The 26617-nt window shown below is 45.8% G+C and overlaps 2 protein-coding genes and 1 long non-coding RNA gene across 9 annotated transcripts in view; 2 read left to right on the top strand and 1 right to left on the bottom strand.

Annotated features, from left to right (window-relative positions):
- HGD (homogentisate 1,2-dioxygenase) overlaps positions 1-13553 on the top strand; it is a 39711-nt gene extending 26158 nt beyond the window's left edge. For 6 of the 7 annotated variants that reach the window (XM_053303265.1, XM_053303267.1, XM_053303266.1 and 3 more), the window contains 7 exons: positions 1208-1287; positions 4812-4911; positions 6624-6748; positions 8213-8317; positions 8890-9016; positions 9437-9618; positions 11821-13553. In XM_053303265.1, coding sequence (XP_053159240.1) covers positions 1208-1287; positions 4812-4911; positions 6624-6748; positions 8213-8317; positions 8890-9016; positions 9437-9618; positions 11821-11946 — 845 coding nt within the window. In that variant the 3' untranslated portion in view covers positions 11947-13553. The remainder of the gene's footprint in view (positions 1-1207; positions 1288-4811; positions 4912-6623; positions 6749-8212; positions 8318-8889; positions 9017-9436; positions 9619-11820) is intronic. The other variant, XM_053303268.1, reaches the window with a different exon arrangement.
- A 3695-nt stretch (positions 13554-17248) lies between these two features.
- NDUFB4 (NADH:ubiquinone oxidoreductase subunit B4) lies at positions 17249-20464 on the bottom strand. Its single transcript, XM_053301838.1, has 3 exons — positions 20207-20464; positions 18909-19052; positions 17249-17413 (listed from the first exon to the last, which is right to left on the bottom strand). The coding sequence occupies exons 1-3, from the start codon at positions 20405-20407 to the stop codon at positions 17351-17353; spliced, it is 408 nt and encodes a 135-aa protein (XP_053157813.1). The 5' UTR covers positions 20408-20464; the 3' UTR covers positions 17249-17350.
- Positions 20465-20584: 120 nt separating this feature from the next.
- On the top strand, positions 20585-26409 carry LOC128347350 (uncharacterized). The gene is made up of 2 exons (XR_008317521.1): positions 20585-21244; positions 25443-26409. It is a non-coding gene; the product is annotated as an uncharacterized LOC128347350 (long non-coding RNA).
- Positions 26410-26617: the final 208 nt, after the last annotated feature.

The raw sequence follows: 26617 nt of genomic DNA, 5'->3' as shown, positions 1-26617 counted from the left end.
GTACATGGCAGCAGTAGCAAGCTGATGATAGCCTCCTGGCCTTTGGAGGCTTGGTGAGGGCACTTTCCAGATTACCTGCTGTTCAACAGTAGTTTACTTAGTCTTCAAACCGTAAATAAAGGGTGTTGCGCAAAGCCACCAGCAGGGAGAACAGTCTTTTCTAACTTGCACAAATGTCCTACAATGGGAAAACACAGCGATTTTTTTACAATGTTGTAGCACTGTATTGCAAAGATAAAACCTGAAAGAAGGCATTGGAAATGTGACCGGCACCTTGCTGACAGTGCAGGGACTGCGATGTTGAAACACAGGCAGTGTGGAAGCATACTTGGAGGATACATAGTGACATTGTTGTAGCGTGTAATCGGGAAAGCGCCCAGGCAGGGGTGGGGCAGCAGGCATCAGCCCTAGCCGGGATCTGGGATCATGTGAGTGACTGATGTTGATCAGTGGGATTCTGATCGTGCACTCTGCTTTGACTCTCAACCTGGTTAGCCTTAATCTGGCATTACTTTGATCGTGAGAACCAGCCCTTAAGGAGAGCTATTTGAACCTGCAATCTAACTCCTGTACATTTACATCTGTAAATGGAAGATGTCATAATGCAGATATTTTTTAATACTTGCTGGATTTGCCTTTTGATTAAAATTTGGGTAGAAATTGTACTGGTGTGGGAGCGGGGGCAGGAATAACAGGCTATGCCATTACTCATACTCCAAGGAAGGTTTTTGTCTGATTACCTGAGGATTTGGAGATGGTACTTTCTTTGTTAACTGCTGCTTGGCCTTGTACGGATTTTTTTTAATTTTAAACCTCTTGGTTCCCAACACTGAAAACTGGTATAAACAAATTTGGATTTAGCTTTGGTTACAAAACTTTAACATACCTATTACAGGTAAGCAAATGATAATTTAGTTGCAATAAATTGGCTAGAAACTGGATTTTGTGTTTTGATTGTTGAAATACAAAATCTGCAGACAATACTTATCCATGTTATTTGTTTATACTGATGTAAAGTCATGGTTTTGTGATTGAGTTTGTACGATTTTGTTTTATAATAAAATTACTGTAAATAAACAAGCTGTTTGGCAGTATACAGAGATTAATATATGTGACAACAACATCTTTTAAATGGCGTTAGCTGTGGACAAGAATGATCTTCAGTCCTTCAACATCATCTGATGGCGCTTCTTTCTACTCTCTCTAGTACCACAGCAAGGAAAACTGCTCATCACAACCGAGTTTGGCAGGTTGCTGGTGGAGCCCAATGAGATCTGTGTCATTCAGGTGAGCTCTGAGTACTTGGTCAGTCTAATTGGTTGTGTCTGATAGCCTAAGAGCACAATGCTGTGTGGGTCCTTTAGGATCAGGTACACAACCATTGGATATTGGAGGGCTCACTGCATAGTTGTTTTTTCCTACACAGTCACAGCAGTTGTATACTCCATATCCAAGTGGCAGTAAAGAAGCATGAATGTGGCCCTTCAAGGAATACAATGGATACCTATGCAGAGTTGATGTCCCTGACCCAGTTCTCATTCTCACTGATGTGATAACAGAGCTGGCACCAGAGAGGAATTTGGAAAAATCCTCATCCATTGTCCAGTGAGGACCAAATGGCCACAACTATTGCTGTCCAGATACACAACTACCACTAAAGTGTTTCCCCATCACAGGACATAGGCCTCCTGTGCTGAAACAGAACAGGGCTGGATTATTTACTGATGTATCATATTTCTACACCATCCCAAACCTACATCTCTGGGCAGTTTACAACAACATAAAACAAAACAATTTAAAACCACCATGCTAGTTAAAAAACAAACAAACATTGGTGAATAACATTGCAGCCTGATAAGTAAACTTGAGCAGATGAAGCTCTAGAGCTGCACCTCCATGCCAGGGGAGGCTTCAGTCAGATGCCAACTTTTTCCCTGCCAGGCAGTGGTATAATCACAAATTGAGGAGTGCAGGCACTCTCCCTGGCAGCCACACGTCATGGCCTCACCCACCCCACTTAGAGAGATGCTATAATTTGGGGGAGTTCTGTCACAAGAATATTATGGATGCAATACAAAGAACACTTTTAACAGAAAAACATTTGGAGAGGCAGGGCTAAGGCCCTGCTCCACTTTCCCCCACACTCCTCCTTCCAGGGAGGAGAGCTGGTCTTGTGGTAGCAAGCAGGACCTGTCCCCTTAGCTAATCAGGGCCCGCCCTGGTTGCATATGAGACTTGATGTGTGGGCTCTGTAAGATATCCCACTTAGGGAATTGGGCTGCTCTGAGAAAAGCATCTAGGTTCCAAGTTCCCTCCCTGGCTTCTCCAAGACAAGACTGGGAGAGATTCCTGCCTGCAACCTTGGAGAAGCCGCTGCCAGTCTGTGTAGACAATACTGAGCTAGATAGACCAAGGGTCTGACTCAGTATATGGCAGCTTCCTATGTTCCTATACCCAAGTGCATCTATGCCCTCTCTTAGAAGGCACATTTAGTAGGAAAGGGATATTTTAGTTAATATGGACCAAGGAAAACAGGGAAAGGTTTATGACATGCTGTGGCCCTATGCTATGTCAAGCTTAAAAGGCCCCAAAGCATTACCCAAAAAATGTATTATTCTAACATAAGGCACAATAAAAATAGAAGTAATAAAGCTTTGTTTTTACTTGGCGGAGATGCAATGAATAACAAAAAACAACAACCAGTTGCCTTCTAAGAAGCCTATTTGCATTAGAAATACCTTTAAATGAAAATTCATTATATAAAAGTTTTGAATTTGGTCTTTTAAAAAAATAATAATCCAGAGGCCCCTCATAATGTGAGGCCCTAAGCTGTAGCTGTAGCTTGTGCCTGAATCAGAACATGTGTCTATGAAGGAAGAAGGCTGTGCATTTAGCTTGTCTTGTCACTTGTCTGAATTCACTGTAGTTGTTGTGGTTATGTATCCATGTGTAACTTGTCTCAGTTTCTGATTATATGAAAGTTTTGGATCTCTCTGGCCCTTTTGCTGGTGAGATCATGACCATATTATGTACAGAACGACCTGCTCTGCATCTGTTGGGCCCATTTCCCCTTTACCTAATGCTACCCTGCTAACTGAGCAAAGAAGAATCTTTTAAAGTGGTGATTCTCTTTACTGAGCAGAGGGAGAACAACTGGCCCTATCCATCCCCAGCATAGCATCCCTCCAGTGGCTGTTGCTGGTGTCTAATTTATTTCTCTTTTAGACTGTGAGCCCTTTGAGGACAGGGGACCTTTTTTATTTTTCCAGCTATCCATCTAAACCGCTTTGGGAAAGTTTTGTTGAAAAGCAGCGTATTCATCATATTTGTATTATACAACACTAGCTGACCCGTGCGGCCGCCGCCGCCCTGCGGGGGCCGAGTGCGGCCACCGCCGCCTCGCCTCCGCGGCCGGGCCCGGCCAGTCCCGCCGCGCCGCCTCGCCTCCGCGGCCCGGCCAGTCCCGCCGCCACGCTTCCGCGGCCGGGCCCGGCCAGGCCAGGCTACCTCTCTCTCTCCTCCCGCCCCCCGTCTCCGGTGGGGCAGAGTGCAGCCGCCGCCACCGCCAGCGGGCCTGGCCGGCCCCAGAGTGCCGCCGCCGATGCCGCGGCCAGCCCCAGAGTGCCGCCATCAGGCCCGCCGCCTTGCCTCCGCGGCCGGGCCCAGCCCGGCCAGTCCCATCGCCTCGCCTCCGCGGCCCGGCCAGTCCCGCCACCTCGCTTCCGCGGCCGGGCCCAGCCCCGCCGCCTCGCTGGGCCCCGCCGCCTTGCCCCGCCTCGCTGGGCCTGCCGCTCGCTGGGCCCCACCACCACGGCCTGGCCCGCCGCCATCGCTCTGGCCCGCCGCCTCGCCCCACCTCACGGCCGGGGCCGCCGCCGCCGCCACCTTGCTGGGCTCCGCCGCCGCAGCCCTGGGCCCGCCACCTTGCCTCCGCAGCCGCCCAGCAAGCGAATTCTCCTGGGTGTGCTGCCAACCAATCGGGCGCCCGCTGCAGCCCAGCCAATCAGCTGGGCTGCCGGGACGCATTTCTCCTGGGCACACCCAGGAGAATTATATATAGAGATAGCTTTGAAACCAGGGTGGTAAGATGTGCCACAGACTCCAATGCCTGGTCCCTTGTGCCCAAGCACGCGATAGGCTGTTGTAATCTATGATACCATTTGATTTCATGAATGAAGCAGGATTAGCTCAGTTATGGGTGTGAGCAAAGGGCATCTGGGGTACAATGCATCATTTGGAGTGATGGGATTCTTTCCTCCTCAGTGTGGCCTGGTGCCAGGATGTCCTGTCATGTATTTCTAGAGCAACATGGAGCCCGTGTGACTTCCAATCAGTAAGCTTTTTCCAAGTTCATGTGACAATCTCCATGTTCTTTGAGTTCTGTTGTAAGCACATTCTGCTCTTTAATGTTTGCTTGCAGACCTTGTACTCAGCTGTTGGAGCTGCACCGCTGTAAGTTGTGAAATGACTGCAGTGACCCTCCTCTCCCAACTGCCATTGTCAATTCTCCTCTTTGGCTCAAGCTGCTAACATTTGGGAATAATGCAGGCATTCCAGGGACTCCAGTTTCTCTCAAGAACATATCGTAACACTATTCTGGTCATTTAAGACAGAAAACAGCACCCGCTGCACCATATTTGTGGCTTGGCTACTTGGATCAGTTCTGCATGGTGCCTCTACACTATCTCAGGAAGCCCTCAGCTGAAGAGGGCTTGGCCCGCCTCTGGCCACTCCTGTGCCAGTCTGTCATTGGCTTGGATCAATGATCTGGACGTGACGCCTAATGCTCGTTGTTCTGTTTTGTCTTCCAGGAAGGGATGCGTTTCAGTGTGGAAGTGTTTGGGGAAACTCGGGGCTATATCCTGGAAGTATATGGAGTACATTTTGAACTGCCTGACCTGGGACCGATTGGTAACAATTAACTACTTGACTACCTCTGAAAACAACACTAGTGCCAGAGCTTTTATTTAATTAATTTATTTATATACCACCTGACTCCAAAGGTTCTAGGCAGTTCACACACATAAATGCAATAAAAACAAAACAGCTATTAAAGCAACAATTAAAAACACTCAACAATTACTAAACGCCAGGCTAAAAAAAAAAATGTCTTAAGGGCTCTTTTAAAGGCTGGTAAAGATGGATATTAGGATCAAGTGAAACATCACAAAAATAGTAAGCAAGCTTAATTTGAGTTCAGTAAAAGCAAAAAAGCCAGGGGAGGAAAAAATGATACTTGGGGGCTATAATTACTTTAAATTATTGTAAGGAAGAGTACTGGAGGAACAGCAAAAGGTTAATGATGAATCTGAGGACTGGTTCACAGACATTAGATTATAACTTATTTATACTATTTATATACTACTTGTCAACAAAAATAGTTCTCAAAGCATTCTGTAAAACAAAAGGCATGCCCTCCATACATTAATCCTCAAGCTCGTATGTTGTCAACAACTTCCGTTGTTATCCAGCGAATTGAATGGGCAGAAGATTCTAGATAGGCCAAAGAAAGCACTTCTTTACACAACACATAATTAAATTATGAAATTTTATGTATGATATGGTGATGGTCACTAGTTTCAATAGCTTTGGAAAAGCTTGACAAATTCATGGGCAAGGTGTTTATTACTGACTATCAGCATGTCAGCAAAGCAGAATATTTAGAGACAGTCTATTTCAGAATATCAGTTGCAGGAGACAAACAGAGGAAAGCTGTCCACCTCCATGGCCTACTTGTGAACGTCCAGAAGCATCTGGTTGGCTGTTGCTGGAAACAGAATTCTTTCTCCCTGCTAACTGGACAAAGAGGCACCTTGTTAAAGTGGTGGCTCTCTTATGGGGCAAAAAGATTGTCCTTATTCAGCACAGCACAGCACAGCATCCCTCTCCCAGTGGTTGTGGCTGTCTCCCTTGTGTTTCCTTCTCTTTTGTGAGCCTCCTTGAGGCAGGGAATCAACTTTTTATTCTTTCTGCTGTGTCAGCCGTTTTGAAAACTTCTTTGTTGGAAAATGGTATATCAAAATTAAAATGTTATAATTATAATACATTATTAGTGTTTAAAAGTCACTAGGTGAACCTTGGTCTGATGCACAAGAGCAATTATCATGTTCTTACTCCAAGAAGCCCTTTCAGGATTCTAATCCCTTAAAGTTATCATTATAAAGTGGTAAGGATGTCAGAGTATTTGGGGATCCATTCTTCCAGCATGCATTACAACATCACCACATGGTGATTTATGAAGCATTATGGGGTTTGTTGCTGGGTTCATGAAAGCTGAGCCCTGGTTCTCTGGTAGATTCGTGACTTGGTCTACAGCTTTCCAAGCTACAAGAGCACAATCAAAGGAAGTACCATGAAAACGTAAATTTAGGAGCAAAGATATACGGTAATTTCTGTTGCTAAAAACAAACAAACACAAATTTCCACAGCAAGAATCATAGATGAAATGCTTTATACAATAAAATATAAATATACAAGACTGCACAACATGTGTTTTCTCTGCAATATGGTATAGAGAAGCTCCTTGGATGTTAGCCAGGAGCAGACTGACAATGCCCATGTGCTCAAACATATAATTGGCTACAAAGCTGTGCAGCTTGCTTGTTTCTTTCTTTCTCTCCTAGGAGCCAATGGCTTGGCTAACCCGCGAGATTTCCTTGTGCCAGTTGCCTGGTATGAAGATCGCCAAGTAGCCGAGGGCTACACAGTTATCAACAAGTATCAGGGCAAGCTCTTTGCAGCACAACAGGTAAGGTAATTAGAATTGTCTATTCAATTATATTATTTAGATGGAGGATGAAGAATCCTAATCTTTAATTCACAGTGAGGTCATTGGGATGTTGTTGGGGATTCTCTCCCTTTTTCATTATAGCAGAGTGCACAGAGGCACAACACAGCAGAATTTGGTTAGGCATGTGTGTATGCTGAGAGTAAAGTAACTTGGAGCCAGTTCATAGTTTCAAATCAATATAAATGGTATTTATTAGAAAACTCAGTTCTAGATAGGAAAGTGAGGAGTTAGGATCTCTAATCTATCTATTTAGCTGGATGCAGATGGATTCTGCATCTCTGCACACATGGTGCAGGGGAGAGGAGCTTGCATGTTGCAAGGTAGAAGGAAGGAAGAGAAGGGAAGAGGAAGTACAAAGCAGGAAGGAAGTAAGTTAGTCCCTATGAGTAGCAATCTACATTCCAAAGGGTAGTGTCAGAGCAGTAGAGAAGGGATGACCAATGTCTTGACCCTCTAGCCCTCTGACTCACTATTCTGTCCTCCACTGTCTTTGAGACAAGAGACAGCGCATAGTCCTTCACTTCCAACAGATGTATTGCAAAGTTCAAATGAAACTGTACAATACAAAGACTACAGTGCTGCTGGCTTCCTCCTAGTGAAATTAACATGTGTAAATTCTAAGCATGCCCAGCTTGAAGCAAGTGGAAGCAAAACATTTTAAGTGAGGGAAGGGCCCTCTCATGGGAGTACTGGTGGTGAGCGGCAAGACCCTAAATAGACTGAAGCTGGTTCTGAGCCTGGAACAGGTGAGGAGAAAAACCCAAGGCAAGCCCTGGTGGACTTCACTTTTTCTATGCTTTCCTGATAGGAAAAATGCCCACTCCTTTAACACTGATCCTCTGACAGAGCGGGAACCAGTTCATGTCTGTGGAGCAAATTTGCATCACAAAGAATACACTGCTGTTTTTGGTCCGATTACTGTTTTAACCCCAAAGGAAAAAACGCTAGATACATCTGGGGGAAATCTTATCTCTGGGGCTAGATTAAAAGCACGCACAAAGTTTTTCATATCTGGCTTTTAGTTCACATCTTCTCTGGAATGGAGGGGTGTGTTCACATAGCCAAATTTACCTCAAAGTCCCTATGAGCTATTAGGTAGCACTTCACACACGATTCAGGTTTTTCATTGCGAGTTAGAGTATAGCCCAATTTATATCTGGGGTTTTAAAAAAATCCACTTTTTGCATTAGGGTTTTGTGTGTGTGTGTGTTTGGCAACTTGAAACTCGCAGTAAACCCATGGTAAAGCCTTCTGTCTGGGAAAGCTCCTACATGTTGATGTGTACATACGTCTGTGAGATATAGATTTTCTATATAATGGGAAGCATTTCCAGTTTCTCCTTGGTTGTATGTTATATATTTTCTCCACGGATATCAGAAATCTTCAACAGACAAGATATCGCTGCTCTGTTTAATGTTACAGGGAAGCTCCCCATTCAATGTTGTGGCCTGGCATGGAAATTATACACCATACAAGTATAACCTCAGCAATTTCATGATCATAAATTCTGTGGCTTTTGATCATGCGGTAAGTTTTGGACCTTACTGGGTAGGTTTAAAATCTTCACTTTGGACACACTGTTTAGTGCTAATCAACCAAAAGCAGCTCCATCAACCAAAAGTAAAATTGGAATCCAGCGTGAATTGGAATTACAGATGCCTGTTCAAATAGCTTAACATAAATTGACTAAAGCCCTTTGCAGTCTAAAACTCAATATCTAAGGACAATTGCTGCTTATAACACTAATGGGGATTAACAGTTTAGGCCTGTAAATTTACAGGTGTCATGGAATGCAGTTGTGTATTCAGGTAAGTAAGTATTGTTGTAATCACAGGTCACAACACACATATTAAAGCATAATAAAACAACATAAAACATAATAGCTAATACATCATGCTTAAAGAAAAACAAATGACACAAGACAGTAAAAATTATAACTAGCTAAACTCAACAGCTGACATGAGGAAAATTGTTCAAAGTAGTCCCACTGAAGAACAAGAACAAGTTGAATCTTAATTTCAATAGGACTATTTTGAGTAATTTTCTTCATCATGTCAGCCAATGCAATTTAAATAATCTCTTTTTATTTTTCTTTGTAGGATCCTTCTATCTTCTCTGTCTTGACTGCAAAGTCAGCTCATCCCGGAGTGGCAGTTGCTGATTTTGTTATATTCCCACCCCGCTGGGCAGTGGCCAGCAAGACTTTCCGCCCACCTTATTACCACAGTAGGTGTCACACACACTCCATCCAACTGGGAAATGGTTACACCCGGTGCCTGCATCAAGACTTCAGTTCTCCACAGGAAACTGTAGGCACCTTTAGCAGAATTTAGCTGTAAGCACAGCTCTCTCTAAAAATCCCCAGAAAGAGACTGAAAACTAACTGGATAAGAGATGTCTCCTCTAATGAGAACATTTACTAAAGACAAGAGAACATATGAGCTGCTGCTTATTCATCCTATAAAATAGCTGTACAAGCCTCATTAACTAAATGCCATTGAATACTAGGGAATATCATATAGCATCTGTGAAGTGCGTCAGACATCTTCAGTCCTGTGACAGACTTGGACCTCTCCCACTGAAATGGTCAACTCTCATGAGATCTTCACCAAGCGGCAAATTAACCGTGGGTGTTTATTTCCACAGGGAACTGCATGAGTGAGTTTATGGGCCTCATTCAAGGGAGTTATGAGGCAAAGGAACAGGGATTTCTACCCGGAGGGGCCACTTTGCACAGTATGATGACACCCCATGGACCAGATGCTGAGTGTTTTGAGAAGGCAAGCACAAGCAAACTGGAACCAGAGAGAATTGCAGAGGGGACCATGGTAAGAGCCTCAAACATCCAAGTGAAAGATTGGTTTGGCCAAGGGCCGGGGCAGCTCTATGGGAGTCTAACCATTTCCTCCCAAGCTTGCTCTCTGGCAGGAAATGCAAATAAATACATCAAAATTAAAAAGTAGGTAACAAAGCATGAGAGTCACGCCTACGTTTCAACAGGATGTGATCCACAGGAAAAAGAGATAATTCAGTTGTGACCCATTGTGACTAACTGGAAAATTGGGACAGAGAAGTAAGACATAGCTGGAGAAGGCTGAGATGGTTTTTAAGTTGCCTTGCCAGAAGAAGGCAACACAGTAGTAAGAGGGATGTCATAAGGTAGTCAAATGGCAGATTGTCTAAACTCCTTTTGGAAAGAGGTGGTAGTCTACTCATCACAAGCCAGGATAATGAAAAGAGAGTCACGGGCAAAAAAACGGGGCTGGGAAGGGATTAGATGGAGGACTCTATCGATATAATATGCCTTTGGATCTCTCCCAGACATATCAGCAAGCCCAATGAACACACTACAGAAATTGTCCTCTGAGTGCATAAGTGAACTAGACTTATCTTGGGATTCACTCAGTCGTCAAGGGCATATGGCAATCTCTCTAACAACCAGTCATTAAAGAAACTTGTGTGCGTGCATTTAATACAATGCAAATGGTGCTTGACCTCTCACTGTCTCAACATCTTGTGTTAGGCTACATTAACAGAGGTATAGCGTCCAGATCATGAGATGTGGTTTTTCCATTCTGTTCTGTGCTCGGCAGACCTCATCTGGAATAGTAGCTTACATACTGCTACTAAGGGATGTGAAGTAATCAAATCAAATCGATCTTTGTTACGGTCTTAGACCAGCATAAAGTACAAGGCGAAAAATGGCAAAGACACAAAATGGAATAAAAAGCATGAATAAGACATAAAAAGGACATAAAGCTCCCTCGATCCCAAGATCCCAGGACCAAAGGGCCTAAATGTCTGAATCTCAACATCCTGAGATCCCAGAATCCGTATGATTTAAAAATTCCATAGTTTAAGTACCTTAAAAGTTGCAAAGCTATAAAACTGTAGAACTTTAGAATACAGGTTATAAAAAGTGATTATAATATTATAAAGCTATTATAAAATGTTGAGGAGTGCACTGCACCTGAGCTATGGGGTTGAATGCTGTGTCCAGCCTGATTAGGTCTTGGTGCCTGTCAGGACCCGGCGGAGTTTACACACTGCCGCACAGAACTTGGCAACGTTATGTGTTGTTGCAGGCTTGGAGTCAGAGAGTGGAAGAGAGGTGTAAAATTGGCTTGACTGTCCTGGTTGCTTGAGTAGTACTGGGAGGATGAGGGTGGTACGAATGTTTCTGTAGAACAGACAGTGGAGGAGAATGTGTGTGGTTGTTTCAACTTGCCCAGAGTCCCAAGGCTACAGGCGTTCCAAGGGTGGGGTCTTTCTGTATTTGCCTTCTAGCACAGCGGATGGGAGGGCACGCCATCGGGCCAGGGTAAAGGCCCTTCTATGATTTGGAACTTCCAGTTGCATTAGATAGGCAGCAGGGGATGCAGTATATCATAGACTTTCGTTGATGAAGAAGTTTGGGGCCCTGTCTAGATCAGTTTGGCGCTCTATGTTCATTAGACGCTGTTTGATGAGTTGCAAAGGAATGTGGGCAGCTTGAACACCACCTGCACCCCTGCATGTGTGTAAGCAGCTGCAAGGCGGCTGTGCCACAGGGCAGCAGTGCTCAGAGGTAAGGGCTCCATGCATGCAGTTGTGCGATGTGCCATCCACATCCCCTTGAGCAGTATGTACTGTAAGACAGTATGTCCAATTCTGGGCTCTGTATTTAAAGAAGAATGTTTAGGCTAGATCAGTGATTCTCAAACTTGGGTCCTCAGGTGTTATTGGACTTCAACTCCCATAATCCTCAAGCAAAGGCCACTGAGGCTGGGGATTATGGGAGTTGAAGTCCAATAACACCTGAGGACCCAAGTTTGAGAATCCCTGGGCTAGATATAAGATTAGGAAATTTCTCCTAACAGTTCAGCAGTGGAACGATCTGCTTCATACAGTGGTGGGCTCTGCTTTGCTGGGGGTTTTCAAAGAGAGCCTGGATGGCTACCTGTTGGGGTGCTGTAGCCATTTCCTGGACTGAACAGGGGTTCGACCTCCAAGGTTCCTTCTAACTCTAAAATCCTACGGTTTCCCAACAGGCCTTCATGTTCGAGTCTTCTCTTAGCTTGGCCGTTACCAAATGGGGGCTGAAAGCTGGCTTGGATAAGAACTACTACAAGTGCTGGGAACCCCTGAAGAGCCATTTTAATCCTAAGCAGAAGTGAAGAGTCCAGATGTATGAGCTGTTTCCTGTACAGCATAAAGGGTGTTGAGAAAACAGTTTGCTTTGGTCAGTCTTACATGTGAAAACTCCAGGAGCAGCCAACAAGAAGCATGACTAGCAACTATAAAATAAAATAAAATGACCACTAGCCTTAATTGATCAAGTAAAGCTTTCTGTGCGAAGTCTGGAAAAGCCTGCAGGTCTCCCATCACATAGAATGGGCTCAATGTAATGTAATTACTTACTTAGTTGCTTTCTGGACTAGAGACTAATGTAGCTAGAGACTAATGTATCTTATAGGCTTATGTAGGGGAATAATATTAATAATTGACTTCATTGGTGGATTTTCCAATATAGACTGATCTGTTGCCACTAACTCTAGATCATAGACATCCAAAGCTGTGTGCAATTTAGTCAGCCAATTGTTGAACCATTATTGCTTTATGATAAGAGTAGGAGGTAGGAATTAATACATAGCAAGGAGCAGCATAGCAAAGTTACTGGCCCCACAACACACAACCTCACCCCCTTCAGTTATGCTTGCTCTTGACAGTGCCCAATGAACAAGTATTTCTGAAGATTGCCAGACCCCAGCAGACCAGCCTGATCCTGCACCTAAGCTGCACCGGAGCACTACAGGGAGATTATGGGGAAATTGCTTGCTTGCCTGGATGTATTCTCGCTAATGAACCATGTATGAGAATATGAGCTTTTAGCTTCTTGTTAGAATGTATCCTCCCTTAACCATCTGTGCCTTTGGGCTTGTTAGAATAGATGTATGGCCCCGCAATTTAGTCCGAGCTGGCAAGAGTATCAGATTTCCTCTTTCTCCATCTCTACCCCTCCCCTCTGGCTCCCTGCAGTCTGTGGAAGCAAATTGCAATTAACACACCAAGAAAGAGAGATGGTAAAATGGAGGCTGGCCAGGTTTGTAGCCCGCCCCCCGCCCATCCCCACCAAATGCTAATCAGCACATTTTGGACAATCTAGCAAGGAACAATTATGGGATTTTGCACACACTGGAAGATGCATGTCATGAGAGGTGGAATAATGATTTGCATGGAAGACAACAAGACAGCCATCAAAAGAAGATGGAGAGATCAAAGGGAGAAGCTCCTTATAGGAGCTTAGGACCAGGTTGGGTGACCTTGGGAAGGAGGTGCTCGGCTGGACTTTCTTGGGATCTCACAGCTGTATGGGACCTGAGGAGGATACTGGCCCCGGGATTTGGCCACTTTTGTCAGCCAAGCCGTCAGTCTGGCTAGATTGTCGTCCTGGTGCTAAGACGACATACTCAAAGTTCCCGTTTGTTGGTTTTGTAGCCAGTTGCAGCGCATCCAAGTTGCCTGATCTGTGGACTCCGACTACCTTCACCCTGGCAATTGAACTCAACAGCAAGACACTTGCCTCTGCACCACCACCCTCCAATTTTTCTGCCTATCTTCTCCTCTCCTCTCCCCCTCTCACTCTTTCTCTCTCTCTAAATCTCCTGTTAGGATTTTAGTCAGAATCTTTGGCCAGACATATTAAGATAGAATTATATATATGCATTGCCTTTTCACTATTTTGTATGCCTTTAATAACACAGTAAAGCTTTTTTAAAGACTCCTGGTGTTTGCAGTCTCTTGCATCACTACCAACAGAGCAAGCCTAACCCATTCAAATGAATCTAATGGAGCAGTGTGCAAGACTTCAGTGCCCTGAGCATGTGCAGAGTGCCTGGAAAATCTGGTACCCAACAAAATTAAACCAAAGCACCAAAGCTTTCTGTAGCCACCTGTGTGGGTCTCATAAATTCCATCTTCAAGAGTTGAAGAGCAGCAAAGACATTCGCTGAGAACTAGGGACGTGGTATCAATTACTAGGAAGGGTGGCTGATTCCCCATAGCTCACTTATGGTAATCAACTTGAAATATAGACCAATAACTAGTCTGTGGTGGAAGATAAGAGATGGTGTTCTTCCTTAAAGTCAAAACTTGTAGCAGATACTTGAAGGGTCTTAAGAAGGTGGTGGCTACATAAAGACATTAGATACAATCCAAGTTAGAGCCAAGTGAATCAAGTAGCTAATCACCCACTGAGGTCTTTGAGTCAGATTTTAATGGGCCTTGGGTACAATTTTCCCTATGGATACACCACATTAACAAGCTGAAAACAAATTCAAAAACTCTATATTTTACTTACACACACACACACACACCTCAAGTCAGGTCAAGGAATTAAGCCCCCTATAATCTTTTCCCTGCTCTGGCACTATTTTAAAAAGACTTTAAAAGACACCATGACATCACTTGCATATTCTTCAATGTAATCCCAGTCAGCAATATTCTTCTGTTCAATTGCTAAATGAGGCAGTTCTTGAGAGAAGCACCAGTCACGTCAGAGACTGATATTGCAGAATGCAGCAAGGATAATTTCCCTTCATGTGCATATGTGGGTTGACACTACTTGGAAAACCCCAAAGAAATGTTAAATACTAAAGTCTAAAAAAGAATATTGGACTACCATGGTAAGCTCATTCTCTTCAGTGAACAGGTTTCTTCCTCTCACTCATTCCAATAAGCAGAAAAGACTTATTCACGTCTTCCTGGGAAACAGAGCACCCTTCCAATCTGAAAACCAAGTAGCCCAAAGGGGAAACTAGGGATCTCTCTACTGCCAATATCTTCAAAAAGTTATGATGGGGGAGGGAAACAGTAGGACAGGAGGGAAGACCATCTAGCTTGAAGACTTGGGTAAACCTCTCCATAGAGTCCCTCTCCCTGATAGCAAACATTTCTTGGGTGGGTAGGATACCTCTAACACCAATGCGGTTTTCTCCTTTTGTGGAAAAGGATAGCTTTGAATGGCATATCCAGCAGCAGCATCCATTCAAGGGTGCCCTCTCTCAGTATTTCAGATTAACCGATGATAACCTGCTCAAGCACCCATCTTTGAAAGGCTGCTTCTGCAGAGCTGAAGGCATCTATTAGTGACAAACAGAAGAGCAAGGCAAGAACTGTATGGCTGTCCTACAAATGTCAGCTTTAGAAGCATTAGTGCTAGGTGCCACAAAAGCAGCCATGCTGAGTAGAATGGTGAAAATTCTAGATACTCCGATCTCATAAGAAAGATTCACAGCCTTCAAAATTTCCTTTCCATAATGGGTGGGTGAAAGATAATATCAGAAGTGTGGCACTCCCTCATGTCCTTGAGATAAACCTGGATGGCTCTGCATATGGTCCAAGGCACGCCACTTCATCATCTTAGGACGTCTAAGATATGGAGGAAATGATTATTGTGCCCCATGAAAAAGTTAGCTTTTGAAAGAAAGGCAGGAGTCTATCCTAAGCACTAAAACCTGTCCTGGTGGATTAGGCAGAGTTCCTTTCTAACAGAAAAAGTGCTCAACTCTGAGACCTGATGTGCAGAAGCAATTGCCATGAACAAGACTTTTCAAGATAGCATCTTCAAAGGCACCTCGCCGAGCAGTTCAAATATTAGTTTGTTCAGTGCCTGCAACTTTGTGTAGATCCCCAGTTGGAAACTTATGCATAAGGAGACGATTCAACTATTAGTTTTTGCCAGAGCCTGTCTCTTGATATGGAATCAAACGCCGACGTCAGATCTATAAATGCAGTATAAAGTGCAGCACCCGACTTAGCTGTATATCAGAAAGTGCTTCAAATGTGAGAAACAGGACCACGGGCTCTTTAGAACCATGAAGAGAACTGCCACGTGCTTCTTGAAGGGAGAGCCTCAGCACTGTCCCAGTTCGGCTCTGATGCCACCATCCCACGACCTCTGCCCTGATCTTCCTGAGCATCCTGATAAGGACTGTCAGTAGAAACACATAAAGGAGCTGTGTCGGTCAATTTGATGTGAAGGCATTAGTGGCTTCCACTTCCTTGCACTAGAATCTCATGTAGAACCTGCCCACTTTGCAATTCACCAGTGATGTGAAGAGATTTATTTATTTAGATTTATATACCACCCTTCCAAAAACTGGCTCAGGGCAGTTGAGCCATTGATCCAGAGACCCATTGCCAAAGTTCCAAATCTACAGGAATCTGCTTTGAAGTTTCATATTCATTATCTAATCCAGATCTTGTTGACTCAACCAATCCACTTCAGTGTTGACACCACTTAGCTCCTGCCTGTTCAGTGACATTTCATCAACAACTTTCATCAACTAAGCAGGATTAGAAAGAGAAAGGGGCTCTTCCTGTAGGAGAGTAGACAAGTCTGTTTTGTATAACCTTACCTGTTGGGAGTGAGTGGGAGGAGCAACCCATTCAAAGATACCCTCCTCCATGGAAGAAGAATCTCTCACACCACAGTTGAACACAGTTGTGTCCTCCTTAAGGAAACAAACATTTCCAAATTTCATCACTCTTTGATAAATGACCTGCTCTTGTTCCTCTGGCTTACAGCAAGAGGGATGTTCCTTATCCGCTATTCCTTGCCCTACCTTCCCACTTCTATGACCTTTCCCCATCCATTTTCTCCACAACTACTCACAACTGAAGTGTGAAAATTCCAATTTTTTTTTTTTGGTTGAAAATCCAAGTTTTGGAAGCTGAAATGCAAACTATAAAATATAAGGATGTGCACGAACTGCTATTCAAAACACATCTGGCACCTTTAAACTGAGGAGAGCAGGTACATACCTGCTCCTCCTTCACCACTCACCGCCACTTCTTGAATTGGTGGCACTCTCCCCCAGCTGTCCACACATGGCCATGGCACACACATGGCCTCCGTACATGCACAGCAACCATGCTGACCATGCAAATGGCTGTCACGCATGCACAGAGGTCATGTGTCACCTGCTAACTGAGCACAGAAAGTGGCGATTCTTTTCATTTAGCAGGGCGAGAGCAAATAGCCCTCTCCATCTCCAGCACAGCATCCCTCCAGAGGCTGTTGCTGGTGTCTATCTTATGTTTCTTTTTTAGATTGTGAGCTCTTTGGGGACAGGGAGACATTTTATTTATTTCTATGTAAACCACTTTTGAAACTTGTGTTGAAAAGCGGTATATAAATATCCATTGTAATCGTATGTACATGCCGGCGTCACATGAGGGCAACTGGGATGAGCGCTGCTGGCACATGAAGATAGCTGGGAGGAGCAGGTATATGCCTGCTCATCTCCGTTATAAAAGGTGCCGGGGATGCATTCTGAATTGCATGTTGAATTGTAATTCATATGTACGAAATATGTACATATTACATATGTAATAAAATATGCATGAAATATGTTTCTGCATCAAGACAAATACAATTTACTGTGGGTAATCTGAAATATAAAGAAGATAAACCAGTTTCTGAATTGATAAGATTTATTATGTAAGAGGGCAAGAACTAACAGAGAAAGTTGCAGCAGTGGACCTTCAGCAGCATCACAGCACGGAGTTGTCAGGGACTCAAGAGCAGAGATGGAACGGCCGCTCAAGCTTGCCTTCCTGTATGAGTTTCTCTCTGTTATCCTATACCAAGACAGAAGTGAAATAAATAAGGTGCACATCCCACTATTCCATAATACTCTGCAGAGGTCAATATTCGGCTGTTTTGCTTTTTCACACTGAAACTCCTTTAGTTGACATGTCAAATACTTTCATTTTAGGATTTAAATAGCAGGGGTTCAGGCTATATGACATTTTAAAGGTAATAACCAAGCACTAAGTTGTGCCAAGAAACAAATAGGAAGTCAATGAAGACTGACCAACTGGGTGAGCTGGGGAAGGGGGTGAGGGTAGAGGGAGAGAGAGAGCGCCCCAAATAAAACTCATTGCAGTAGTTAAGCCTGGAAGTGACCAAGGCATGCTAACTATAGCCAGATCTGTCTTTTCCAGTTGGCGCAACCAGCTGAAGCTGTGCAAAAACTCTCCTGGCTGCAGCCACAAAAGTGTCCAAGAACTGCTTTTGTGAACCTGGTCCTCCAGGGAGAGTGCAATCCCATCTAGGACAGACTGAACATGTCTTCCAAGATCAGCTCTTCTACAGACAAACAATATTGTACCTCTAACTTGTCTGGACCAAGTCTCAGTTTGTTAGCCCACATCCAATCTACAATGGAGCCTAGACTCTGATTTAGGATCTCTACTGCTACCTCAGAAATGGGGTGTGGGGTTGTACAATATCATCTGCATATTGCTGACAACCCAGTTCTTTGAACAACCTCTTCCAAGAGTTTCATGTAGATATTAAATGGTATGGAGAACAAGTTGGAACTCTTGGAACCCCACAGGCCAAATGCCACTAGTTCAAACAGCAGTTTCCCAGCACTATTTTCTTGTCATTCTTGTCTAATGAGGGTTTCTTCAGCAGTGGTCTGCCTTGAAAACAGCTGTCACTGCATCCTCCACGGAGGAGTCATTAACAACCCTTGATACCCACTTGACCAGGACCCCCACCACTGCCTTAATTAGCCAAGATGGGCAAGGGCTGAACAAGCACATGGTCAGCTGCACTCCTACAGGAATCCTATCCACATCATCAGCCTGAACAAACTGGATAGAATCCAAAACAGCTATACAGTTTGTTTATTACATTTATATCCCACTCTTGCCAGAAGGCTCAGAGCAGCTTGCAGCATTCTTTAGAATAATCGTGTTCCAAAAGGGCACATTTCTGTGGCATCTACTCTAAACAAAATCCATGTCAGAGCAAATATTTATAAATATTTATAAACTGCTTTTCAATAAAAGTTCCCAAAGCAGTTTACATAGATATGAATAAATACAATGCAAAAAATGAAGAGCATTGCAAATTGGCCATAGTTGCTTCCTTAAATAAATGACAGCACACATGTAACAGATAAAGGGGATGTTAGAAAGCATCCTATGTTTCCTATCTGTTTCTTATATTTCCTAGTAACATATGCCTGTTGGGAAACCCAAAGCATTCTTGCATAGTGAGCCATGTATGGTTACATTCCAGTCACTAAGTATTCATATGCACACTATATATCTATTAGCTTACCCTGTCCCTTTTGAGGATATACCACCAGAAAGCAATGGGGCCTATTGCAACAACAGCACCCAATAAGGAAGTTTTAGGTGTAACTCGGAAGTTAGGGTAAACATGTAATCTGGCATACGTCCAACGAGTCAAAGCAGGATCATCCTAAAGTGAAGAACAATAGTGAACACCTGACAACGATGAAGTTTTACAAAAAGCCCAGCGAATACCAGGAACTGATCTCTCAGCCTGATGCATTTACCTAGTGCATGTCTTGGGCCTGAAGTGCATGCTAAATGCAACTACAGAAAATGAGGCCACCAAAGTGACATGATTGGTTTCATACTTGCCCTCCTATAGATGACTTAAGCTCACTAGGGATATCCAAGGTGAAAACTGAGCCATCATCGCTCGCTTCCTCTCCCCCACCATCCTGGCCAAAGAGGCAGCCTTCCCTGCTCAACTGAGGAGGACTCCCCTGAGGGAGGGGGCCCCGCCAGCTGGGTGACTCCAAGCTCTCCCCATTCAACCTCTCTGAAGAGTATTTGTGTGTGTGGGGGGGCATTCGGTAAGTATAACAAGGGCAATTTGTACATTTTCTGTGTTCAAAATAGAAACAATTATCCATCATGCTCTCCTCAGACCCACATATTTGCAGGGTGTGAATACCATCCCCAAAATCTGGAACAACACACCAGTCAACTGAGACGTCATGCAGCAAACCGTGGGGGCTTTAAGTCCACGAAAAGGAGTGACACACCACCATATAACCACAGAAGTCTTTGTTTATGCCCTTAAAGGGTTCCTTCTGCCTCAGGGCCCAGCAAAAGGGCAGGGCTGTGACTACTGAAGTAGTGCTGGGACAGCCAGTAGTTTTGGACTTGCCCCCACCCCTCTTGCCTGGCTAAGGTAAACAAGGAGCCAGCCCACTTATAGCTGCTACAGAATCGATTTTGGCAGGTTTCCTTGGGCAGTGCCACTTTAGTCTGCAGGTGCTGGGGAGAACCGTTGCAGATTTGAATGCTGCCTCCCATTTAAAGAGCAAACAAACAAGCAAGCAAGCTAGCACTCCACAGCGGACGGCAGCCTGCCAAGGAGGTCGAGGCCGACACAACCGTTTTCGGCGGGCAAGGAAAGGTTTTGTTTGTTTGATTGATTGGAGGCGGGAGCGGCATTCAAATGCGCAACTCCTCCAGCCTCGGGGGAAAGCTTTCTTTCCCCTTCTGCAGTATTCAGCTTCACGGCAGGTAAGCAGGAGCGTCCTCCAAGGGGCCCTGGAGGACGAAGGGGGAAGGCCCCGCCGCCCCGCCCGCGCTCACGATGAACTGGGTCCGCCGGGGGTCGTTGAGCTGCAGCAGGTACTGACGCTTCAGGCGGGAGCGAAGGGCCACGCGCTCCTCCTCGACGCGGCGCTTCTCAGGCGACGCCTGGTATTCAGCCGGGTCCAATTGCGGCGGCAGCGAGGCCAAAGGCGCCGGGCGGTACTTAGAGGTCGAGGCTGGCGGGTCACCCGTCGCCATCTTGCTGGAGCAAAAAGATGCACCAACACCCTTTAACCCGGAAGCGCTCTTTCCGCACCTACCATAGAGAGTCGAGACAGAAAGCCCAGAGTCACACCCACTGCCCAACTTCCGGCTTGACAGGCACGCAAACGGAAAGAACCGGAGAGGTCGCCCGGAAAGGACGTTGCAGCAAAAAGGGCAAAGAATCTTTTGTCACCTGAAAAACCAACGCATTTGTTGTAGGGTGGTGGGCTTTTGCTCAGACTACACAAAACTACTGGGAAATCTGTGACTGATCAGATGGAGGTTTTGTTTATTGTGGTGGAAATAGCGGGGCAAGATTGTGGTTGAGCAATGCTGGAAGATGGGGGTGGTTAGTTAGCCGTTTCCCTACAGGCTGGTTGTGCAATTAAAAAAATCCCCCCCAGCTGTTTCCCCATCTCATGGTTCTTTTGTGGGTGCCTGTGAGGAAGCTGCTGGAAGGGCGATTTTTATTGCAAAAGCAGTCTGTGGGGACGAGGATTAATCACTGCCATCTCCACCCCAGCACTCCTGCTGCAAACAGTTTTGCAGTCCCCACAAACCTTCACTTCCCTTTTAAAAATTAAAAATAAAACCGTCAGGATATTGATTAAGAATATCCTGATGTTGTGTGGTCTAGATCTGATTATGGTATACTAAATGGTGCTAAGTTCATAACACTGCAGAGTTATTGCTTCAGACCCTCCTCCCTCGTGATAAAGAGAATTTATTTGCAGCTCTTGCGCCAAGACGCTCTCAGAGCAGCTTACATTATCAGTCTAAAATATAAAATGCAATATAAGAAGACAGCAAAAACACAATTTCAGAGAGCAGGTAAAAAGCCAAATAAAAGTTATTCATCTGGCATTAAAAATAAAATAATGACTGTATGAGGCAAACCTTTCTGGAGAGGGAATTCTGGAGATAGGTGATTACAGTAGCCTTGTCTCCAATACTACCCAGGAGGAGGGGGCTCAGAGAAGGCTCACCAGAATGATCATAAAGTTTGGGTAGGTTAGGGGAGAAGTTGATCCTATGGTACTTAGGTCAGGGTCCCTAGCCCTTTATGGCTTTAAAGATCAAAAGCAGCACTTTTGAATTGTACTGGGAAATGGATCAGGAGCCAGTATAGCCATTATAAAATTAGCAAGATATGCATAGGCTCCAAATGTTCCTTTTTTTACTAAGGAGAGTACATATTTTCTGGATTCTACCTCTAGTAAATCATTGTCCCTTTTTTTTTTTTTGCTTCCTGGGAATGCCTTGTTCATTTGTTTTCATGTGAGTTGCTAGAACTGCCATTCTTCAGGATTCAGTTTCCTCCCCAGCATCTCTAGAAATTACATCTCCAGTAGGTGGGGGGATACATCTTGTCTCTAGTTCACCTGGTTGCAAATGGGTGCACAACACTACGGCACAATGGCGTGCACAGCTTATAGCGGGTGGGATCCAGTCTTCGGCAGGGTGGGCAGATGGGCTGGCTTGGCTGAGAGATGAGAATTGTTTGTTGCTAGTGTATTCCTATTTTCACCTGCAAAATGTTGGAGTATATGATATATGTTCCTTATGTTTTGACCCAGTTAGTAATCCTGAGGTTGTTTTTGAATTAAGTGTGGTTTCTGAGCACTCTTCAGAGACAGGTCTCTATTCAACACATTGCAGTCTCAATAGCAGAGCCAGGGTTGTAGGAAGTCTGGTGACAGCCCTGGGTGCCTCCTGTTTGTCACTCTGCTGTGCCCTGTTGTCGCTGCTGTCTCATGCACACAGCACGAGGCACACTACCCCATGCTAGTCACACCCCTTCTGCCTGCATCAACATGCCAGCAGGGGGCACTGCTGGCTTCAGGCATAGACACATGGTGTGTCTGGCCAGCAAGCACTTTCTTCCCTAGCCTGGCTGGGTGCTTTGCTCTCCCTTGCTTGTGCCACAGGCACTGCACCACCAAGATCAGTGATCAGCAGCAATCTCAAGTCCTCAGTCACATGTGCCAAGATGGCCGACTCTAGCTTCCCAGCCTCAATCACCCCACCCTTCTGAATGCCTTGGCCTTCCAGGTTGGCTTGAGCACTGCAGCCTGGTGCCCAAGCACAAAAACCCACCCCCATAATTTCTGATTAGCTCTGGGGAACAAATTATTCAAACTCGGAAGTAACTCATGGTAATAGTGTTGTTTTCAGTGGTGGAAATAAGGGGTGTGCCAAATTTCCAGTTCAAAGGTTTGAGTAGCCTCCATTTTCTGCTTCTGTTGACAAAAATCCTATCCTTGCTATTGGTTTTCTGCCACTGTCTTCCGATTGGCTAGTGATCTCCTTGCTCCTGTTTGGCTTGCTGTCATTCAAATCAGTCTTCTCAGGGCAACTCTGACCCCATTGGTTGGGTGGGGATGAAGGAGGGCTGAGCAAAAAGGAGGGAGATTCAAAGTGTATTTAAAGGCAGGTAATGCCTACCTGGCTTCACTCTGCCTCAGAATCTCTGAAGAAAGAGCTGGCTGCCTATCTGTTTCTATTTTTTCTTTTGCAGTAACAACTAGGGATGTGCATGGAACCACAGCTGGGTGGTTTGAAGGCGGCGGGGTGCCTCTTTAAGGGTGAGTGAGGGTGCACTTGCCACCACCCCCCACCAGCGCCTGTTGCAGTTAAAAGCCTTTGGGGTGGAAGCATAGCTCCCTGCCTCCCTATTGCCCTCCTTGGCCGGAAGTACTGGGCACCCATTGTGTGTGTGCCTGTCTGCTGTGCATGCACGCACATGTGATAGGCGCATGCACGCCCAGTATTTCCAGCCACTTCCGGCCGGGGAGGGCAACGGGGCGGCAGGGAGGTACGCTGCCGCCCCAAAGGCTTTTAAATGCAATGGGCACCTGTAGGAGGAAAGCGGTGGGAGGGGTAAGTGCACCCTCCCCTGCCCTTAAAGAGGCACCCCCGCTGTGTTCAAAGTCTAACTTCAAACTGGCTGCATGTTTGAACCTGTTCGGAGGCCCTTAAAAGGGCCTCCGAACAGGTTCATGCACATCCCTAGTACCAACTACTTTTTGTTTTTCTGAGTGGTTTTTATCTCTGTTCTTTTTTTATTTGGTGGGTGGGTGGCCTATCTGCTGGCCCCCATTTCCCCCTGCCCCCCACCTGTTGAGTGCCAGCCTGGAGCCACTGGTCAGACTCCAGCTGAAGAAGCTGAAAGATGTCTGATTGGTGAGTTCTCCACCCCGGACAAACTCTCTTGCCTTGGTTAGGTTAAATAAGTAGGGTCTAGTTTGGGGAAGGGGTGGGATTGGGGAAGGGGTGGGATTAGTTTGGTAGGTATAGTGGAGCTGGGTTAGGAGGGTGCAGGGTAGGGGTAGCTTGGGCCACAGTAATCCTCTCTCCCCTGTGTCTCTTGAATGTAGTTACCCCATTGTTGCTTTCTTGCCTCCCCCACCAATAAAGCTGGGCTACGGAAGGAGGCACCGGAGCTGTGGACACAGTTGGCCCTTTCATCTTATTGCCCTGAATTCTATAGTCAAGAGCAGCCACCTTAAGTTGGTCTTGGCCCGCAGCCTCAAGCCAGCTTGACCTTGAGCCTGTTCACATATCCCTAGTGGAATGGCCACGTTCCTCCTTCCTGGTTACCTCAAGACAGCCTGCTTGAGCAGCTGCAGAACCACTCTTTTCTCTCCCCACTTTCCTCTTCAATGCTGCTGCAGGCTCGGGAAAGAACAATTTTTGTTTTAACCCTTTCTGGAGGCTCCTTTTTCCTGGCTTCTGTTTGTTTCCCCACCAAGATGTTTCTGTTGCTGCTGCAGTACATCAACGCAAACCTCTAGATGGCATATTAGGATCGTTTTCATAGCTTTGTGTCTCTCGAGAGGAAGATATTTCTTCTTTTGCGCAGAAGCCTTCTATTCCTCAGCAGTTAGGCTCCCCTGGCCATCTCCAGCAAAGGGTGGGCTACGCTGCCAGGTCTCTCCCTTCCTCCAGTGTTTCATCTTCACTTGGGACTGTCAAACTAGGTTGGACTGTGTGACGTCCGAATTTGACCCGATAAACATAGCGAGGGACAGAGCTCTGCTCCAAGGAGTTCCCTCCAACCTCAGAAGACTTTTCTGCTGAGGGAGATCCAGCTTCCTATGTATTGGAGTGGGGGTATGAGGAGGCAAGATGTCAGAGGGCTGTGGTTCTGGTCTGGCACCTTTGCTTTCAGTCTTTGTCTCCGCTGGGGCTAACAACCACACTTTAGGTCCCTCTGCAGTCACTTCACTGAAGGAATTCCCTTGGGTTGCCTCCTGAGGATCATCAGATGGCAAGGGGCCGTCTCCTTTGGCAGTTGCTACACCTTCTGGCTGGCGGGGAGGATGCCTACAGCATCTCTACTCGAAAGAGCAACTGGAGAGAGTCTGAAGCATCCAGGATTCCCAAAGACACAGGGAGCCTTAGGCGGGAGAACATCCCTTTCCCCCAAACCAGCACTAACCTTCTGAGGCACAGCAAATGTTTCTTGGCTTGGTGCTCCTCAGCTGAGTTGGTGGGGCTGGCTGAAACTCCCCAGCTGCGGCAGGTGCGATTCTGCATTCAGACTCCAACCAGTTGGTGAGCAGAAGCACTTTCCTCCTTGGCGCTGCTGCTGGCTCTCTGACAACCCTGCACCAGAGGTCTCCTTTCTGCCAGGGGTCTGAGGGCTCGTGATCCCTATCTGTTGAAAAGGGCCCCTTTGCACCCTGGAATTCTGGCTGGATTTCCACTTGCCCTGTAGGCTACAGCTGGACAAGCTGAAGGCTTGGCAGTCCACCGATATGCGGATGCCAGCAGAGTTGGGCCATGGGGCTGTCAGTGGGCATGCTGGAGGCCAACGGGCCAAAGTGAGGCCCGGAGAGATGGTAGGGAAAAGCTACTCCTGAGCCAGGCATCTGGAGCTCCTGCTGGGGCTTCCCCAGATCTCCCTACTGGAGTGAAGGTACCCAGTTGCTGTCTCTGCTTGCCCTCTTGGGTGGACTCGATGGTGAGGTCGGAGATTGTAGACTGTAGAAAAGTGGGGCTGATGTCCAGCATTGGTGTCTTGCAGGTGCTGTGCAGCCAAGCTCCTCCTCCCATTGTAGAGTTCATGGTTGACAAGTTTGAGCCTGCAGATGGCCACCTGTTCGTGGGCTTGTCTGTAAGAAAAGAAGGGTGCAACCTGATTTCAGCCATACCTACAACAACCCTGCAAAAGAGGTCCGTATGGTGCCTTTGCGGAAGGGAGGGGCTGGGGCCAAGACCCCAAGAAGAAGTGACTGGCCCAAGGCCTCCTGCTAAACCCATCGCATAGGTCACTTGGAAGGAGACACAGTCTGATGAGCCACCCACCTGTATGCTAGGCAGCTCTGAATCCTGTAACATTTTTCAGGTGAGGAATCCCAACAACCCTCAGGCTGAGAAGCAGCAGCCCTCATCCTGCCCTCAGTCCTGGAGCCTTACACAGCTGCTCCTGCATCTCAAAAAATATTAGCTGGAGTTGAACTTGGAGGTCTTCAGTAAAAGCAGGAAGCTGATGCTGCAGTGTCCCTGGTCCAGAAGGACTTCCTGTGATTATCTTCTTCCGTAGAGCCCAGTTGCTAAATGTCTCTTGATCCTATCCCCTGAGAATTGCTTTCTCATTCTGTTTTGCCTCCTATCCCACTAAAAGGAGAATAGACCCATGTAGTGATAGTAAAGACTTCAGGGGAGGACTAGGCCTCACTAAGAGCAACTGCTGGGAGGGTAGTCCTTTCCTACTAAGGGGGAAAGCCCAGGAAATTCAAAACAGAAGGACCAGTCCAGAGGACTGGGTGGGACCCCCCCCACACACACACACAGAGAGAACAACCTAATGAAGAAAAGAGACCTGTTGGGGAAATGTGAAGGAAGGGAAGTTATTTTTCTTTACTATATTGCTTGAAATCTGAGTTGCCTGGTTTAATGGAAACTCTCTTATAATCTGTTTTATGAGACAATTATTGTTATTGCATGTTGTTGTTTTTCTTTTAATCTAATAATAAATCCTTGTTGGTGAAGTGTGCTACTCTTTCTTTTGGGTCTGCCTTAGTAACACACCTTTGGAGCCTTAGGACTGCTCAGCCTTTTTTGGGAGGGTTTTGCCATTTTAACCTCCCCCAGGAATCTTATGTGGAAAGAGTAGTTTGTCCCACATTCAAGTAAAGTGGGTGGTGGCAGCCTAGTGTGAATCTCTTGCAGTCAAGGATTCACCCCAGTGCACTCCCC

Source organism: Hemicordylus capensis, chromosome 2 (assembly GCF_027244095.1).
Source record: "Hemicordylus capensis ecotype Gifberg chromosome 2, rHemCap1.1.pri, whole genome shotgun sequence".
NCBI classification, from domain to species: Eukaryota; Metazoa; Chordata; class Lepidosauria; order Squamata; family Cordylidae; genus Hemicordylus; species Hemicordylus capensis.
The sequence above is the reverse complement of the archived record's forward strand: the minus strand, read 5'-3'. Positions and strand labels throughout refer to the sequence as shown.

What these genes read in the sequence shown, in the direction of transcription:
- NDUFB4 (XM_053301838.1), bottom strand. Translation starts at nt 20,407, where the DNA reads ATGGCGACGGGTGACCCGCCAGCCTCGACCTCTAAGTACCGCCCGGCG. An exon ending in CCCGGCGGACCCAGTTCATC is followed by an intron (nt 19,053 to 20,206) that starts GTGAGCGCGGGC and finishes TCTTCACTTTAG; the next exon opens with GATGATCCTGCTTTGACTCG. An exon ending in ATATCCTCAAAAGGGACAGG is followed by an intron (nt 17,414 to 18,908) that starts GTAAGCTAATAG and finishes GTCTTGGTATAG; the next exon opens with GATAACAGAGAGAAACTCAT.